Source organism: Rutilus rutilus, assembly GCF_951802725.1.
Source record: "Rutilus rutilus genome assembly, chromosome: 5".
Lineage (NCBI taxonomy): Eukaryota > Metazoa > Chordata > Actinopteri > Cypriniformes > Leuciscidae > Rutilus > Rutilus rutilus.
The window spans coordinates 39,130,211-39,148,836 of NC_140213.1; the positions used below are offsets into that span (position 1 = coordinate 39,130,211).

An 18,626-nucleotide genomic window follows, 5' to 3' on the forward strand; every position below is an offset into this window, starting at 1 on the left:
GCATACCATGATGCAAACCCCTTTGTTAATGTTTCTTAATTGCTTCCTCACATTGATACTATAAGCCTATAGGCTACATTACATGAATCACTTAGCCAACATTATAGGTCTATTTTCAATTCAAAATGTCGAAATTAGACACATGACACATTCACTCTTGTTTGTATGTCTAATAGGCTATGTCAAAAATAAAAAATACACTTTTATTGCCACGTCACATTCAGGTATGAATGACATCATAATTTAAATGACAGCATATTTTCAGGTCAAAATGGCGAAATTACATCTGTGATCCGACCGGTTCGCTCTTTTAATGACTTAGTGCAGGTCTTGAACGAATCTTTCATGTTAGTTCTGAAAATTGTTTATTTAAAAAGACCCTATTCAAAGGATGCTGAAACTGTAGCCTATATGATTTCTATGTATAGCCTTCATAATTGTAACAATACGCTCCCTTGAGCACTTGCGTTATTAAGGTGTGCCATAGTCTGTGACGTCACGTGCTGTAATTAAGCAAATAATTCCTTTTCCCATGCCTGTCTATTTTTTACTGTCTGTCCTCTTAAAGGTCCTTAAATTATTTATTGATGGAGGACTCCTGAGAGTTCCCCGTCTAGAATGAACAGAGATATACCTTTACCTGTCATTGGGTGCAAGTCAATACTTCAAATATCGTATTACTGATTATCACAATAATATGTTCTTCTACATGTCACTACTCATGAACAGACAGTGGTTTAGAGCAATTAACAGCTGCTGTTTATCTCAAGAGACATGTGCCCAGTCTGCCCACCTTTTATACTCCACTGCACACTAAAGAAATTATATTACTGTAAAGCAAATTTCTTTAATAAAACTGCAGTGCAACTTTTACTGGCTTTTTTATAATTTATATATTGGGTGAATTCAGCTATAAATTGGAGCGCTACAGTAACATAAATGTTAAAAACTAGCACAATTTATCTGAATTCACCCCATATTATTAATATAATATAATCATATTTATTTAAAATAAACATATTTATTCAATATCCAATATGTACATGCAGTTTGTTCCATAGTTACAGATGGTAGGAAAACAACAATATTTATTCCTGCTCTGTCAGACATAGCAGAAACACATTAGCAGTCATCAGTGATACAACCACTGTATTTACCTGAATTGTGTAAAACAGGTGTTGAAAGTAGGTGAGAGTATTCCCAGAGTATGTACTGGGAATGGAAAAAAAACACGCCTGTCTGTCAGTAGAGCCAAACTTTATTACAAACGTGCCATCATTGTCTATGACTGTATAGACACACCTATGGAAATGTGTCTATAAATATAAACCCACACCTGTAGTTGTATATTAATAATGACTAATTATGAGTCATTTGTTAGATACATCACAAGCATATTTTAACATGCTTAGATTAGCTGCAACCTATAATGCACCCTAAAATGGGACAGTAGCACTCTCACTCTAAATTAGCCCTGTGCTCTTATAAGTTTCCAAAATCGCCAACTCAGCCACTGAGAGGAAATGACATCATTGTTTACAGCTCTGCAGCAGATGGAGGAATAGGAGTGTCCCCTCCCTCAGCCACGGGAGCAACCAGTGTGCCACTCTGATGATTCAAAACAGTGTGTAGTCACAGTCTATCTTTCTATCTCCCTTAGTGCAGCCCAGTATGTTAAAATCCCAGAGCACTCCTGCTCTCACTACATCACTGCTTGAAACTGCCTTGTCAGCAAAGTCCTGAATGAAGCCACTCCTTATTCACATTGCATTAAAATCATTGCATTTATTGTTGCGTGACTTACTGTACTCCCAAATATGATGATATTCAGGCAAGCATCCCTCTTTCTAAAATATAAAAGCAGATATTTTCATGTATAAAGATCCATTACTGACATCTTATTGTCATATATAAACTGTAACCCCCAGTTTCAAAGACAAGGCTTAAGCTTGTCCCAGACTAAAATGCATGTTTGAGCTGTTTTAACTGACATATCTTAAAATATGTCAGTGCCATTGTTTTGTCTCAAGATGCACACGTTTTCTAAGGTACATTTACAAATCTAAGGCCTAATCCTGACTTAATCTAAACCTTGTCTGTGAAACCAGGCCTTCATCTCTTAATCCAAAATATGAATATTATTTTTTAAAACGATTTAATTCAATTTGATGGAAATTTACTTAAAGCAGACTTTTTAGTCATGTTGTTTTAAATGTGTTACAGTTAGAGAAAAAAAAACTTAAAACACACAAATTTGCACATTTAAAGGAAAACAATAGAATCAAATAATCATGACTAATCTCAAGCGAAATCGTAAAAATTTAAAATGTGAAAAATGTTACCTTTTTTAATGAATAAAAACTAAAAAACATTATTTGTTATAATTTTGGATACAGTCCATGACCACAAACTATCTAAACTATGCTGTTTTTTTCTGGAACTAATATTATCCACATTCCTCAACTCGCTTCAGCCTTCCTACTTATGATAATCTGTGTTAACAATGTCTCTATTCAATGAAGTCTATCAGAACCAAATGTTTCCATGCATACTTGTGCTACTTATGAATGACTAGCTGATCTCTTCTGATCAGTCAAACTTGCTTCCTTTATTTGCAATAAAGATCTGGCATATTTGGCATGTTTATGGTTAAAGATTAAAGGGCTATATGACATCCTGACTGGTAATCCCAGCAGATGCTGCTCCCATCATTGCTGGTTTATCTTAAACCAGTGGGTTCAGGACAGTGGGGGAGGGCTGGTAGGGATTACTTTGACAAGTTATGCAAGCATGCTCTCCAACTAAATAGAGAGAAAGAGAGGGATGGAGATTAATGGAGACGGTGGAAATTTTTGTAGGTTTAGGGAAACAAGCAATACTGGGGAGGAGAAATTCTGTGTTCCTGAGAATGCTGAGCTTTTCTGGAATGTTGATGGTATTTAAACCACCGGCCCATGACTGGACAAAGAAGTTTGTTTTTTTCCTCGCTGTTCAGCAGAAAAAGGGACAGAGTGGGAACAGATGGAACGGTTTAGGTCTGGAAAATGCTGTTGAGGCTTCCCCAATCGATCCCCCATTTTCTTCAAAACACATTTTCACTCATGACTAAACAGTGACTAATTTTTGTATGCTTAAAACTGCAATGGGAACATATTACCAGTTAAAAACACTCACTAATCTTAAACACTGAGAGCTCGTGCCATATGCAGACCCTCCAAACCATTATGCTTTCACAAAAGTCAAGACTTTTTCAAAGAGAAACATTCTTTCCCAAACATTGTAATAGTCCGCAATATACCACTTAAATTCACTTAAAAAGCAAACTGAAACCTACCTCAATATGCAAATCCTGCACGGATTTGCATATTGAGGTAGGTTTCAGTTTGCTCATCTTGTGCAACCTTAAAGAACCCGAGATGTATGTAGGTTCACGAAGGAAGGACAGGGACACCCCCATTGTAACGCTGCCAAAAACTAGTTTCCTGACTTGCTGATGTCATTGTTTTGAAGGTAACCATGTTTGTACTTCGAATGAAATTGGAATTGAGGATGGGGGGATTATTTTGAGTATATTCAATGATATTGGTTCAAGATAATATACTGATATTACTCGTATACAGGCAAAGTAATCCATTAGCGTCACGTCACTTCTCATAATACGCTTCACAACGACTGACTACTGCTTTTGTATGAGCTCAATCTTTAAAGCTGTGATGTCGCCCCCTACCGTCATAGACGATATAATGCAGAAAAGTACATTCTCAGAGTAAACAGTGCAATCCAAAAGAGTTCCAAATGCCCATTTGAAATGCAAAAAAAATTGATACTTATGAAAAAAGGACAGAATATAGAGATTCTGATAAACATATATGTGGCCTTTATTAACTGCCTTCCAGAAAAAGCAAAAGGTTTTCAGCAGCCATACTGTGAGATACCCACAGTACCCGCCGAGTCTGTGACGCTTCCTTGGTTTTAAACGTCTATGCATATTCATTCCCAAAATTGAATACCAATTCACAAAACGCAACGCTAAACATATTTCAGTGATGTCTTAACAACGCGTTAACAATAACGGTGCAAATACTGAACTATGATTTAACTTTAGTGGCAATGATATGCTCAAAAAGAAAACTATGATTTTTAACTGTGCATTGCATTTTGTCCATGCCCTCAGAAACCCATTACATAATGAGGTTGGTAAGAGCTGGCAATCCCACAGCGCCCTCTGATGTTCGTAACTGGGACAAAGATTTACTTTGATGACGGCTCTGGTTGACAGTGACTTGCACAACAGGCATAGGAAGAGGTGTGTCAGGTCACGGAGTAATCTGGAAACCTTTTTTTTAGCCATTTAACTGTTTCAGTCTCCTGGGTCATACAGGGGGTCTCCAAGGATTCCTAGAAACAACATACCATTTTGTCACCGTCACCAAAGTTAACAGAAACTAAAATTAGTGAACAGGAAATGAGCAATTCTATCCTGTAAGCAGATGATAGGGCACTTCAGTAGGGCACTTTGAGTGACTGGAAACTAGTACTCATTTGGCTCAATAATGTCAATATTTACAGAACAGAAGTTACAGAAAGCACAATCATATCAAAAACAGCAAATCAACATTTGTCCTTGAGCAGTAATTTGAGCAAAGCCAGTTCAAAACAACTGTGTAGCTGGAACACCTTTTAGATTAGAGATTCAGAACAGATAATTACAGGAAAAGTAGATTATTCTTCGTGAATATTTACATCAAATTTATGGCATTCGGACTATACACTCTCTTATATTTAAAGCTTGCGTTTAAACAATTTATAACTTAGGTTTATTGTGCTTGCAGTCGTATCTTCATCTAAATTAGTTGACAGAACAGAGTCCCTTGAACAAATCTTAAAAAAAAAAAAAAAAAGCTTGTAGCAGCGCAATTCCATCATGGTATTCCTTAAAAATAATTACGTGAAAACTGTAAATTTGTGTTAAAGTGTGCGTCAGCCCAACAAGAGGCCAGACAGCGCATTCAGGTCCCTCATGTATGGGTTGTCACTGAGGATGCGGTCAATACGCTGCTTTTGGTCAGGAAAGATGTCGTACAGCTTCCTTTTGAGCTCTGTGGTTTCTGAGGGCGACCGCTGCGGGGGTGGAGAAGGGGACGGTCGAGGAAGGTGCCAGTCTGGAGGGCCGGAGTGTGGCCAGTGGGAAGGGGAAGAGGGATGTGCTGTGGTCTGTGCTGCAGGGCCGTAAACTGACGGGGTTGCCCGAAGGTCTGTCTTCAGGGGGGGCATTATGGGACTACCTCTGTGAGAGGACAGAACAGTTATGAGGAGTTACAGACAAGACAGCAAATCCGTGATAACCACTGGAGCGTTTTTAAACTCACCGACTGTTTTTAAGTAGAAACTCGTCTAGGTGAGGTCCATGCTTTCCGAGTGGGTCATCTGGGATCATAAAGTGATCTTCAACAAAGGTGAACTGCAAGAGTCTGAAAAATCCATAAAAAGAGCTGGAAATCTAAGCAAACAGGAACTGAACATGTACACTACCGTTGAAAAGTTTAGGCTTTGGGAGATTTAAAAAAAAATTTTTTTGAATGCTAAGAATGCATAAGTATCTTATGCTCACCAAGAATGCATTCACCAAAAATACAGTAAAAACATTAAGTTTATTGTAAAATGTTATTACAATTTAAGATAACTGTTTTCTATTTAATATTATTTTAAAATGTAATTTATTCCTGTGATGCAAAGCTGAATTCAGCATCATTATTCCAGTCTTCAGTCAGTGTCACATGATCCTCCAGAAATCATTCTAATATGTTAGAACATTTATTATAAACAATGTTGAAAACAGATTTTTATGGAGACAGATTTTTTTTTTTTGGGGATTCTTTGAGGCAACAGTATTTATTTGAGAGAAAAAAACTAACTTTTTGTAACATTTTACGTCTTCACTGGAAGTTTAGATCAATTTAGTATCTCCTTTCTGAATAAAAGTATTATTTCTTTATATAAAAAAAAAATTACTGACTCCAAAAATGTGAATGGTAAAGTATGTAACTAACATTAGGAATTGAGTGAAGCACTGATGGTCATCTAGACATCTTGCTGTAAAGATGTTGTTCTTACCTCTCCTGAATAATCCTCCTCCACGCATCTGACTGGCTCACAAAGTCCCTCAGGTTGTCATTGGTGACGATGACCCCTCCTGTCTTCTCAGCCAGATGAAGCAGGAACCTGTGAAGACAGTCATAGATCAAGCAGGGCTCAGAGAAAGAACCTGGGGCCTATATAAATTGTGTACAAAGTATGGGTATGCACAAACGGTTTGCTTTTCCAATCCTACCCACTTGCTCCTGAAATAACCGTAAATGCATACAACACCTGTTTTATTATTCATGACCTCAACTTCATATTTTTTCCATACTGATATTGGCATCTACAAACAGTGATTGCATTTAACAGTGCTAAAAAATAGGCAAATAGATGATATGCACAGTATATAATATTTGTGGCATAATAAATGTAGTGCATTTATTTTTACATTTTTGATGTGTGCATAAGACACAGTTTATCAATTTTTTTTTTATGTCCCATCACTATCCACATACATTTCTGTGATTTCCTGAAACATCATTGAAAATCTATGTTTAACAGTTTACCTGTCATCATGGGAGGAAATTCTCTGTCCACACACTTCTCTAGACGGGGTAAAAGAAAGGAGTCGCAGATTCTCCAGCTGGATCAGAAAGTTTTGTTCTGTAATAATAAGGACAAGGCATCCTATTTTTAACTGGAGATAAAATCATATGTATGTAAATAAATAAAACAGATGTTTTGCTGGTCTAACGACAGGAGAAAGCTGAGCTCCTACCAGTGATGTTGGGGTCTTTCTTCTGTCTCCACTGAGGAACAAAGACAGTGATTTCTCTGTGTCCCCTGCGCCAAAAGGCCTCTACAGCGATGGCAATCCCACGACAAGAAAAGATCCGATGGAGTCCATGCCTGGTGAGAGCAAATAGGGAGGGTCAACGTTCATGATCAGTTTGGAATATCATATTTTAGCAGTATGCAGTATGTTGTGCAATGTGTGAACATTTTCTATGTTCATAGTGTATTTGGATGACTTACTGCTTATGCCAAAATGTAGCCCACAGTGCAACACTTTCCAGTTTACTCTTCACTTATGGGTGTGCAGTCATAAATATCAACCACAACTTGTTTTTTAACCTCATTCTAGACTCATATTTGACAGAATTGTAATTAAAATTCTACATTACTAAGATGATAAATGGATGACAGTTGCTATTAATTAAACACGCAATTTAGTGAGGTCACTTGAAAATAATGTAGGCTAACTGATGTTTGAAACATTTATCACTGCATTCTGCAAACTGAATTTTTAAATAGTATGCAGTATATACAATATATTCCCAAATGCAGCAAGAAGTCTACATTCACATTCAAACATGCTAAATTCACCTAAAAGGCTGATTAAATAACCAAAGACCAAAGTTCCCTCTTGAATATCAATTTGCTTGATCAGGAAACAGCTCTGCATTCAATTTCACAATGCATCTACCACTGATAGAGAGATAAGTACACATGTAAATGCATTTGAGAACAGTGGTCAACCATTTACTTCCCTTTAGCTCGGCAAGTCTCGATTAGATGCAACTGACGCAAAAGGGTGCAAAAATAGACGCACATCTCCATCTATTCAGAACGCTCAGAGAGAATGACACACGTATACAGATGTGCAGCCCGTGTAACACACACACACACCCATCCACACACAGACACATATGAACCACAGAGGGGTCACGGGGAAGTTCCCTCTACGAGAGAAAGTTATTTTAAACAGGAAGTGTTACTAAATCAACGATCGTTGACGTAAAGAGTCAGATAACTTTCCCAGTCTGGAAATGTAAATTGCTAAATATGCAAAAATACCTTTCATTTCTCCCTTGTATTTCTGACAAAAACACCAAATAAAAAACCCATGTGGTTCACCTCTAACTCATCCATATGAAGATCTTATCCAGTGACTGTAGACTCTTACCTGTCCTTTCATTTTAAGATAATCAGGTCAGAGTAAAGGTGGTCCTTCGTCTGAAATCATTCTAGATGGTGTCAGTACAGACTGACCCCGTGTCTACACTGGCATAGACCACGGAATGTACCAAAAGAAGGTGAGCCCAATACATTCAAACCCAATAACCTATTATAAACAGATTTCCTCAAATAAAAGTTAGTTCACATAAGTCAGCAAGTTAAGGTTTTGCTGTCCGTTACCACGGCAACCACTTGGGTGTCCGGGTTTGAACACGCTTCTCGTGTATGAAAAGTATCTGAAGACATGACGGGAGGCAAAAATCGCGGGAAAAGCTTGACGTGCACTGACAATGTTGATATAGCAACTTTTCAAGTGTCAACTAAGTTTCATTCATAATTTTTCTCCTTTAATCCGATTTAAAATGTCATACAGTATTATCCCTCATAACCGGTAGTATAACAAGCCTATAGCAGTTTGACTAGTTTGACATGACAGAAGAAAATGGAAAAGTTTTGTGTAGGCTTTCAAAACACTCCCTCACCTTTGCTCATCTTCAAGTGGACATTTCTCTGAACCCGGCACGTGTGAAATCCAACGCATGCAAAATCTGAGGTTAAATTAAATGATTTTGTTTTCCGGTCCAGATATAGCTACACTTTTCAAAATGATATGTTAATTTTAAAATGTAACATTAACATGACTTTGTAAAAATATAAAGCAAAACATTAAATGTGCAAAAGAAAAAAGTAAATAACCAGTATTTCCAAGTCAGCTGGCAGTATCGTTTAATCGGCTAGTCGAATAGTCTAGATAAGTGTGAGGAACATTTCCTTCCAAAACAACCATACCACCTGAGAAAACAGATATGAGAAATGAAACTATAACAAAATCCTAGATTTGTGCCAAACCACATCCACATCATTACAGCAGGATCAGGAGCTGTATATACGTTGCACCAGTTTCAACACATGACCTTTGACCTCTCCTTCACAATGACAGCTTCTCTTCAACTGCAAGATATTGAGATCCTTCCTGACCTGCTGTGTTCTTGGTAACTGCGTATTTGGGCTGCTATGGCAACAAGATTTCACCTGAGGATTCATATCTCAAATATCATGCAAGCATACAAATCAGCCATGAGAAACCGTGTGAGCTGTTGTCTTCAAGACTGGCTGAATATGTGATAGTGTGACTGTTCTGTGCTCTGCATGGATAATATGAGGTAATTAGTTACACACACACCTTTTGGTTCTTGCTATTATTTGAGTGGGAACATTTCTTAAAAACTCAAGAATACTCCATGTTTCAGATCTTTCTAGTATATGCCCACATCTTTTGTTGAAGTAAAGGTCTTAGGTTATAAAAACTTCCGCCTAACACCTTATCCCACGATTTCTATCACCAGTAGGGTCTAAAAAGATATTTTTCCTCTCTTCACCCCTGTATAACACCTCAGTTTCCACACTAGTATTTCTAAGAAGCGTAGTCACCTCCGGTAAGCCACTTAAAGGGCAAAAATAAGGGGGTGACAATGGGAGAGACCCACTGAGAGGTTGCCTTTTAGGTGGGAAGGAGGAAGAGGGTGTGGGTGAGAACGACAGAAAGAAAAGAAGGGGGTTGCACCTGGTTTTAGGTTTTCAAACACAAACATTTAGAGACTACAGTTCAAAAACACTCACAGACCTTACTGGAAGTGACTTTAACCTTTATGTGTACTCAACATTTTCACACTCCCTCAAATTGTCTCCAGAAAAAGCATCAATCACATCTGTCCTTTACAATGGTTTCATAAAGTAAGCATTAATTAAATGCTGAACTTGAAATACTGAATGCATCATTTAGTTTTAGTAAGTTTGGGTCACCTAAAAATCTGTCATTTACTCACTCTCATGATGTTCTTTCTCCCAAGGAACACAACAGGAGACATTTTAAAGAATGTTCACACTGTTCCTTTCCAAACAATGAAAGCAGCAGTGACCAGGATCTGTCAAGCACAAAAAGCACCATAAAAGTAGCCCATACAATGCTATATTCCAAGTCTTCAAGCCATACAAGAACACTGTACAAAGTTGTTCATAATGACTAAAATTTCAGTCTTTCCTTCACATAAAACGTGTATGCTTTCAGAAGACATGGAATATAGCACATGAATTGCTTATTATGGTGCTTTTTGGAGGTATAACTAGCTATACATTGACAAAGGCTACTTGTTGTGCTGAAACGTTCATAATAAATGTGCTTAAGAGAGTGTACAGTAATATATTTTTTGCATTAAGCAACTAGCTGTCAACCCTAACTCCTGAGATGGATTTTTCAATAGCTGTAACCTACAAAGTTGGGTAGCTGATGCCCAATGTAATGTCAATATAAGAAAAAAATAGCAAATAAGTTTTTCCCTCAAAAATTACCAAAAGAACTGAAAAGAAATGGTTTACAAACCATTGACAAAGCTGTCATTACAATTGGAACTGACAAAGTGTGAAGGACCATTTTTATATTTTGCACAACATAATAAACTACTAAAAACAAACAACGTACATAATCTAATAATCAAAACTCATCATGCACACAAAACAAAGTTAACTAGTAATTTTTTTTTTTGTCTAACCTTGCCATCTCGATATAATTTGACAAATTATAACATTATTTATTATAAAATGCTCTTATAAATAATGCTAAATGCATGAAAAAAACAAAACACGTAAAGGCGCCACGCGTTAACTTGTCACAAACCTGTTTTAGTTAAACAGTCGGAGTCATCTGTACAACAGTTACAAATAATTGTATTTGCAGCATTCTTTTTTCTGCAAGTAGTATATAAATAAAACTATCTATTTTGCTGCTCAATGTGTTTCTGCTACTGTTGCTAAAATAACTGTGTCATTGCAGCTCTTAATGTGGCACTTTAACGGAAGAGAGATGCAACACGCACAGTGGAAAGGGCTTGAATGAAGCGCATTTGGCTCTAGATAAAAATATTAGAGAAAGCAGTGCCGAAAGATCATTACTGTAAACAACCCTGAGCGCTTGTGGTGTGAACCACTCCTTGTTTTGACACACTGCTCACTTTAAAACGACAAAATGGCACAATTATGTCGCTGCTGACCTACGTGAAAGAATGAGAATTGTAAATATCCCCAAAAATGATACAAATTGATGGAGACTTACGCCATTGCCACATTGCTGCCATCAATGATGATGTGTCGCAGATCAGGGCAGCCCGGTTCGTTCTGTAGCACTAGTCGGTAGGGGGTTCTCAGGGACTGCTGAAAACGAGACATGCCGGTGAGGGGTGCTGGTTTAGAGGTGCCATGTGCCTCAGAGTGAGGTAAAGGTGCCCTTCCAGGAAGCGTCTGGTAAGAGCAACCTGGTCGTGTGTCGGTGGTCCGAAGAGGAGGGCCTTGAGAGGAGCTGCGGAGATTGGTCATATTCTCCATTCGCATAGGAACCATTGTTTGAGAGCTCCCGCGGGGTAGGTAATCAAACCGGGGCTCTGACTTCAAATCAAGTGCAGCCATTCTGGGCTTCCTCTCCATCTCTTTGAAGTCGTTATCATCGTCGTCAATGATGATCACTTCACATATGTCGTTCTGTACGCCATTGTTTCTTTTAAGAGTGGCTGAGGCCAGTGGCGTGCAGCTTGTCTGGTTCTTCTGACCTATGCCATTAGTACTAGGAGGTCTAATGTTTTCTTTGCACTTGATCTCTGCGAGATCTCGCATCTGCACCCGTTCTTTCTCTTTGAGCCTGCTGGAGGTGAATGTAGAAGAGGCGTTTACGCAGGGTGATGGGTCGGGTTTGCAAGAGGTGCTCTGGGCTCCTTGCGTGCTCTGGGTCTTCTGGGTCTCCCCCACAATTCGTTCCAGCAGTAAAAACGTATCCTCCGTCTGCCCCGTCTCCCGTACCACCCGCTCCACCACCTCCTGCTGGTAGCCCATGGTTCGGAAGAAGTTAACAAGACAGCGCAAGTTAGTCTCAGGACTCACAGCCTCATTTTCATTTGCCACTTCACTAGCAGCTAGTGTCCCCTTCGCAGGCGTAACAGCCGGAAGCTGCCGTTCTTCTCTCTGCTCTTCTTCTCTCCTCTCCAGCGAATATTGCCGTTTAGTGTCCCTCTGCTCGCTTTCAGAGGACCGCCGCTTGTTGCAACGACCGTTGAAACCGGGCATAATGTCAGGAGTGGTCACAGGACCTGAGGTTTTGTCCTCAAAAGTGGTGTCCAGGATACGGTTGGAGAGGTCAGTTACGGGTGTGCTGGTCTGAGAGCGGTCCTGCTCGAGGTCTATGATAACTACAGGTTGTGTGGGGCTTTGGGCCAAGCCCAAAAGTTCCTCTTTGAGGGCACTGGGCAGCAACAGCAGCTCCATTGCATATTTATCAGCCCGGTCCTCCACGAAAGTCTTAAAAGTGCGCTTAACCAAGGGCTCCCTGTCAGCTGGCAAGCTTCGCTTCTCCTGAAAGAGGGCAACAAACTGTTGAACGCGACTTTGAGCCATGACGACGGCCTCCGCGCACCCGCTTAACTTCAGGCGGCCCGGCTCCAGAACTTGTACCTCAGCACTTGTGTCTCTAAGCAGCCGGTCCAAAAAGAGTCCACGAGCACCAGCGAAAATGCAGTGCATGTCCACTGGGTACCATTCTTCTTTTTGAAGTTCTGGGTCACACAGGCCTTTCACATACTCCTGAAAAACAATCACAGCAGAACAGGATTACAACACATAAATTGCAAAAGATAGAAAACTTCACTTGTACAAGCAGAATGGTGTGACATAACAACACAAGCATAATGCTCTAGAATGAAAGGGATAATTCACCCAAAACTTATGCCATTAATTACTCGTTCCAAACCCGTAAGACCTTTCGAGAGCTTTCTGACCCTTCTGTAATAACGACTTTATTCAACAACTTTCCTGTCATTCTCCAACGCCGTTTATGTTTTAGAGTAGGAGAATGACAGGGAAGAGAATTTTTTTATTTTTGTTTTGTTTTTGCACACAAAAAAGTATTCTCGTCGCTTCATAAACTTAAGGTTGAACCACTGCACATGGACGATTTTAACGAAGTCTTTACTACCTTTCTGAGCCTTGAAAGTGGACGTTGTGTTGACGTTTAGGGAGAGGATCAGAAAGCTCTCGGATTTCATCAAAAACATCTTCATTTGTGTTCCAAAGATGAACGAAGGTCTTACGGGTTTGGAACGACATGACGGAGAGTAATTAATGACAGAATTTTCATTTTGGGGTGAACTAACCCTTTAATACTCTCACAAACAAAACAATTCAAACTGGTTTCTTAACTTTAAACTAGCATGCATATATGATTTGCCTTGAGGGACCAAATGACCAAGAGCTACATAATCATTCTAGGGAGATTCCACATGCTCATTATCATATCGATGAAAGTATGCAAGTATGACACTACACCCAAATGTAGACCGTTACTGGCTAAAACACAGAGCTACTCTGTGTTATGCATTTCATAATGTGCCAACACTGAGCACTAGTTAATGCACTATATGCTAAAATATTAGTATACGTATTAGTATAAAGTACTTCTGGCTGAACGCTTAGAGCCAAATCTCAAAGGCTGCGATTTATATAAATATATGCATGCTGTGTTTCAGAGTGAAGCATGACACCGCTCATAATAACACAGTGTCTCAGATCTCAGTAAATGCTGCTTCACGTGGTCTCCATCTCTCAAGTGCTGTCATAGAATGTGCATTTGAAAACACAATACCTGCCAATTACTTCATGTTTTTAATGAGATAAGCTTATAAACCTATTGCATGCCAACACATGTGACGCTTTAACCCTGTGGTTTTCCACCGATAAAAGCTCAATGGTTTAAAGTTAGAAAATTAAAGATTAAGACACAAATAGTAGTGTAATTTTACAGTTGTATATTATTTTTCATAAAATACTGTTTTTATTGTACAGTGAAATAGTCATATATTGATTTTTTTTAATTCTTATTATTACTTTACAATCATATTGATATAATCACAAAATTATTGGCCAAATTGTGTAGCCCTACAAACAAGCACAGAAAACCTGGAGCTCTTTAAAAAAAAATCATATTTCAAAACATAAATGCAATTTTTATCAGAAAAAAAAAAATGCAATTAGATTTTCCCCGCAAATCGCGCAGGCTTGAAAGTAATATATTCTAAAATGCACTAAAGCGGTTAAAAAGAATGAGTATAACTGGGCTTTGGTGTTTCTTAACTTCATAGTTCATAGTCATTATTTACATGATTGAGTGGCTTTGAGGAAGCTATCTTGCCTATGTGGCAAATAACTACCAGTTGAAGATCAGAAGTTGAAAAAAAAACAACAACAACACAGGAACCCCTTGGGGTGGACCATTCTGCCACATCTCTGGTGAACTTTTTGTTTCTTTGATCTGAGCGAGCAAGTTACGGTAAAAGAAATACTCATATACAGTACCAGTAATGACACTAGGTTAAAAGCCACTACACAGTAGTAACTAAAACCGAAAGTGAAATACACTGGGGGCCTCCCATCTTGTCCTGACTAAGCAAACAGATCTCTGTCAAAGACCCATGAGAAAATTCATGACACAGTTTGGATGAGAAGCAGATACCGGGTTATTGTAATTGAAACGGGAAGAGATTTTTTTTTTTTTAAGTCAATGAGATTGTGGAGACAAGAGCTTTTTGCATGTGAATGTGATTTTAGTTTTGTGGTTGGAGTTATTATATTACACCTGTGAAAAAGTATTACAAATAAATCAAAATGTTTAGGCAAAGAGGAAGTCCACATGGTGGCGAAACACATCCAATGAGTGGTTTCCGTTTCATGGCTTAACAATAAGGATATTCCAGGTTTACTGGCAATGGTGGTTATATTTCCTTATTAGATCGGACTAGAATTGCAAACAATGGCATGTCAGAACTAGGTGATGACACCACAAGTGTTCAGTGAAAAACCACGTCTTTTGTTGCTGTCTTGGAAACTCATTTTTTCGACACCACATTAACGGGAAACATCGGTGTGAAAATGTACAGGGTTGGATAATCTATAAATGTGTGTGAAAGCTTATTAATGTGTTTCTGTCTGCTGAGACATTATGAAATACACTGATCCCATTGCATTGGCTATATTGGATCTGTGTGGTTTGGCAACAGTTATTCCCAAATTATATAATAAAGTTCAACTGTGATGGGGTTATTCAAGCGCGCTGTTGTACTGAGTATCACCACAGCTGGCCCGGCATTTGGCCAGTGTGATTCACAGGTATGAATCACAGCCTTGCTCACGTTCAATCAATTCTACATTATGACTGTAAATGTGATTTTACTTTTCTACACCAGATCTTTAGTGAAGTAAATAATGTTGAACTTATGTTTCCGACCAAAACTGGCCAACTAGTCACTGTTTATCATCTCCGCAAAAGATAATGGATCCAGTAAAGCCAAAGCAATGTAAAGACTAAAAGGATCAGTCTATGACTAAGTACACTGAAGACTAAATATCAGTCCTCTTTGAACTGTTGTATAACTTTATTTAAATACCAAGTTGTCTGAAAATGAATATTATTTCAGTAGGTTAAATAAAAGTCTGATCAAATCATTTTTAAGAGGTCACACAAGAGATACTATCGGACACATGGGAAACTATGTCAAATTAAGACAAACATGTTGTCAGACGCAGCTGAGTTCAGTCTGACATCAGCTTCCTCCAGATATTACGTTGCAACTTTGCCTTAAAACAAGTTTAAGGTTAAAAAAAATAATACATAAATAAATAATAAAGACAAGTAGCAACATTGTTTACGATAGACATCTTCTATTCATTTACCTTCGCTTTAAACACATCTTCCTTTTTCCCCTTCAGCTGGAGCCAGATCTGTCTGGAAGCCTTACTTCCGTGGGCTCCAGTGTGATCCAAGAGCCCAATAATCGTGAACGTCACTTGGAAAACCTGTTCGACCTTCGGTTTGCTGCATCTGAGCTCTGTCTGCTTGTCCTCATGCACCGTGAACTCGTCTACGGTGAGCGGCTCTGCCTGCGTTCTGCTGGTGGTCGGGGACTGCCTGCCTCTCGGCGGCTCCGTACAGGTTACCTCGGTGATTCGCTTCATCCCGAGGAGGGGCCGCGTTGTTGACATCTTATTTTTTAGCTATATCAAACTATGTTGACCACGGCGACTTCACTTTCAAAACCAGTACTAGTAAAATGAATCGTTTACCCCTTTCATGTTAGCTTCCCACCCGCTGTCTCTTGACGTTTGTCAACAGCGCTGTAGTATCGGTGTTTTGACGTTACTCTCGGTTAGCCTGCTAGCCTAACAGCTCAAGCAAGCCGTCGCAACCGGAAAACCCCGCGCACGTCATCAGGAGACGACGACGTTGCTGATATGTCATTGCTCTGATTGCAGATAAGAGTCTGTTGCTAGTAGTAACCATAGTTTACGCCAAAATACATACAAAATTATATAATCACCCTTACATGGAAGCCCCGAAAAAAACATGCTTTGACAAATCCTAATTATTACGTTGCATAAAAACAGAGATACTAAATACTAGAGATTTTTTTAAATACTAAATCACAATTATGACTTTTTATGAAAAAATGTCAATCATGACATAAATGGCTTTATGTCATAATTATGAGTTAGTATGTCTTAGCTTCATATTTTTATCTCATAATTTTGACCTTGTATCTCATAATTATGATTTCTTTCCTCATAGTTATGATTTGCCAAAGCATGACATAAAACGTCTTATTTATGGTATAGAAAGTCAAAATTATGAGATTAAAAAGTCATCAATATGATATATAAAGTCACAATTATGAGATAAAAAAAGTCATTATTTATTTGGGTAGGGTTAGGGTTAGGGTTAGGTTAACCGTATAGTACATTTACGTGTGGTGACGTGTGGTCCGGATAACCGTGTAGTACCTTATTTTGATATATTAATTTTAATTATTATAATTGACCAAAGAATTATTATTTTTTTCTGGAAATGGGATTCCATACACTCATGTTTTTCTAAACTTTAGCACAAAAGAAGATATTTTGAAAAAGTCACTGTTTTTTATTGTCCATATAATAAATATTGGGGGGGGGGGTTATTGTTCATCATCAGTGGTTGTATTGTATATGAAGCAGGGACACATTTGTGTGCATTCGTGTGTGTGCAAACGCGCCTCCGAGTGAAGACTGTGCGGGCCACAAGAGAACACTGTATCCGCGCCACTGATAGCAGCTGCAACAAGCACTTTGATCACTTGATAAAAAAACAAACAAAAAACACATTTCAGCACTAGATCGCCTCTTATTTAACAAACAAACGAAATGAATGCTCTGCTAGTTAACTTGAGATGTTTTAGTTATTTGTATTGGTACATCCGGGACGGGGCGAGATGTTTTAAAAAGTGGTGGGGACAATATCGACCCTGGCAAAAAGTGGTGGGGACATGTCCCACGCCTGCTGCTTTTACATAAGTGACAGCACTCTCATTCACAGAACTAACTAGCATAAAACTTGAACACCTGAGTTTCAGGATACAATTAAAACTTGTGCATCAAAAGAAGTACTTTTTCCTTTCAAGCTCTCAGGGACCGAGAGTGTGTGGGCACTGCATCTGTGCAGAGGAGGGAGGGGCTGAAGAGGAACCAGAACAAAAGTAGACTGTTGTAAAAGAGTGCAAGGCCATGAGGCAGTTTGCTACACAAGCAGAGGCAGCTATACAGCTCATTCACAACAGTCTGTTATCCATCGAGGGCCATGAGAGCACTCGCTCTAGACACGTCACACGAGAGAGAACAAATATTCAGACAGCACAAAAGAGTGCTCGCATTCAGACACACATGCAGTTATGTGACTTCGCGTGAGTACACCCACACACCATACTCCTCCTTATCCTGTCTTTCACTTTTCTTTCCATCTTTTCAATAATCACATATGATGTTTATCTGTACAGGTATATTTCCACTGTACAATATTTTTAATTAGCAAAGTAAAATTCTGTATAATTCTTAAAAGCAAATCGAAATGAAACCTGCCAACATCACATCCATTTTTGGAAAGGAACATCAGTATTAAAGGAATATTGAATACAAATTAAGCTTAATCAACAGCATTTGTGGCATAATGTTCATTACCATGTGTATACCATGCATATGTGTGTGTGTATATATATATACATATATATATATATATATATACACAATCACCGGCCATTTTATTAGGTACACCTGTTCTATCATGGCAGCAACTCACTGCATTTAGGCATGTGGACATGGTCAAGACGATCTGCTGAAGTTCAAGTTGAGCATCAGAATGGGGAAGAAAAGTGACTTTGAACGTGGCATGGTTGTTGGTGGCAGACTGGCTGGTCTGAGTATTTCAGAAACTGCTGTTTTACTGGGATTTTCACACAAAACCATCTCTAGGGTTTACAGAGAATGGGCCGAAAAAGTGAAAATATCCAGTGAGTGGCAGTTCTGTGGGCGAAAATGCCTATTTGATGCCAGAGGTCAGTGGAGAATGGCCAGACTGGTTTGAGCTGATAGAGAAGCAACAGTAACTCACTTGTTACAACCGAGGTCTGCAG

At 38.7% G+C, this 18,626-nt stretch overlaps 1 protein-coding gene across 1 annotated transcript; it reads right to left on the bottom strand.

Annotated features, from left to right (window-relative positions):
* Nucleotides 1–3,848: 3,848 nt before the first annotated feature.
* On the bottom strand, nt 3,849–16,445 carry n4bp1 (nedd4 binding protein 1). Its single transcript, XM_084409347.1, has 7 exons — nt 15,865–16,445; nt 11,210–12,723; nt 6,860–6,990; nt 6,648–6,744; nt 6,115–6,222; nt 5,370–5,471; nt 3,849–5,287 (listed from the first exon to the last, which is right to left on the bottom strand). The coding sequence occupies exons 1-7, from the start codon at nt 16,171–16,173 to the stop codon at nt 4,981–4,983; spliced, it is 2,568 nt and encodes an 855-aa protein (XP_084265473.1). The 5' UTR covers nt 16,174–16,445; the 3' UTR covers nt 3,849–4,980.
* Between the last annotated feature and the right edge of the window lie 2,181 nt (nt 16,446–18,626).

Coding starts and splice junctions, on each gene's coding strand:
- n4bp1 (XM_084409347.1), bottom strand. CDS start 16,173: ATGTCAACAACGCGGCCCCTCCTCGGGATGAAGCGAATCACCGAGGTA. Junction 12,724..15,864: donor AAGATGTGTTTAAAGCGAAG/GTAAATGAATAG, acceptor ATTGTTTTTCAG/GAGTATGTGAAAGGCCTGTG. Junction 6,745..6,859: donor GAAAGACCCCAACATCACTG/GTAGGAGCTCAG, acceptor TTATTATTACAG/AACAAAACTTTCTGATCCAG.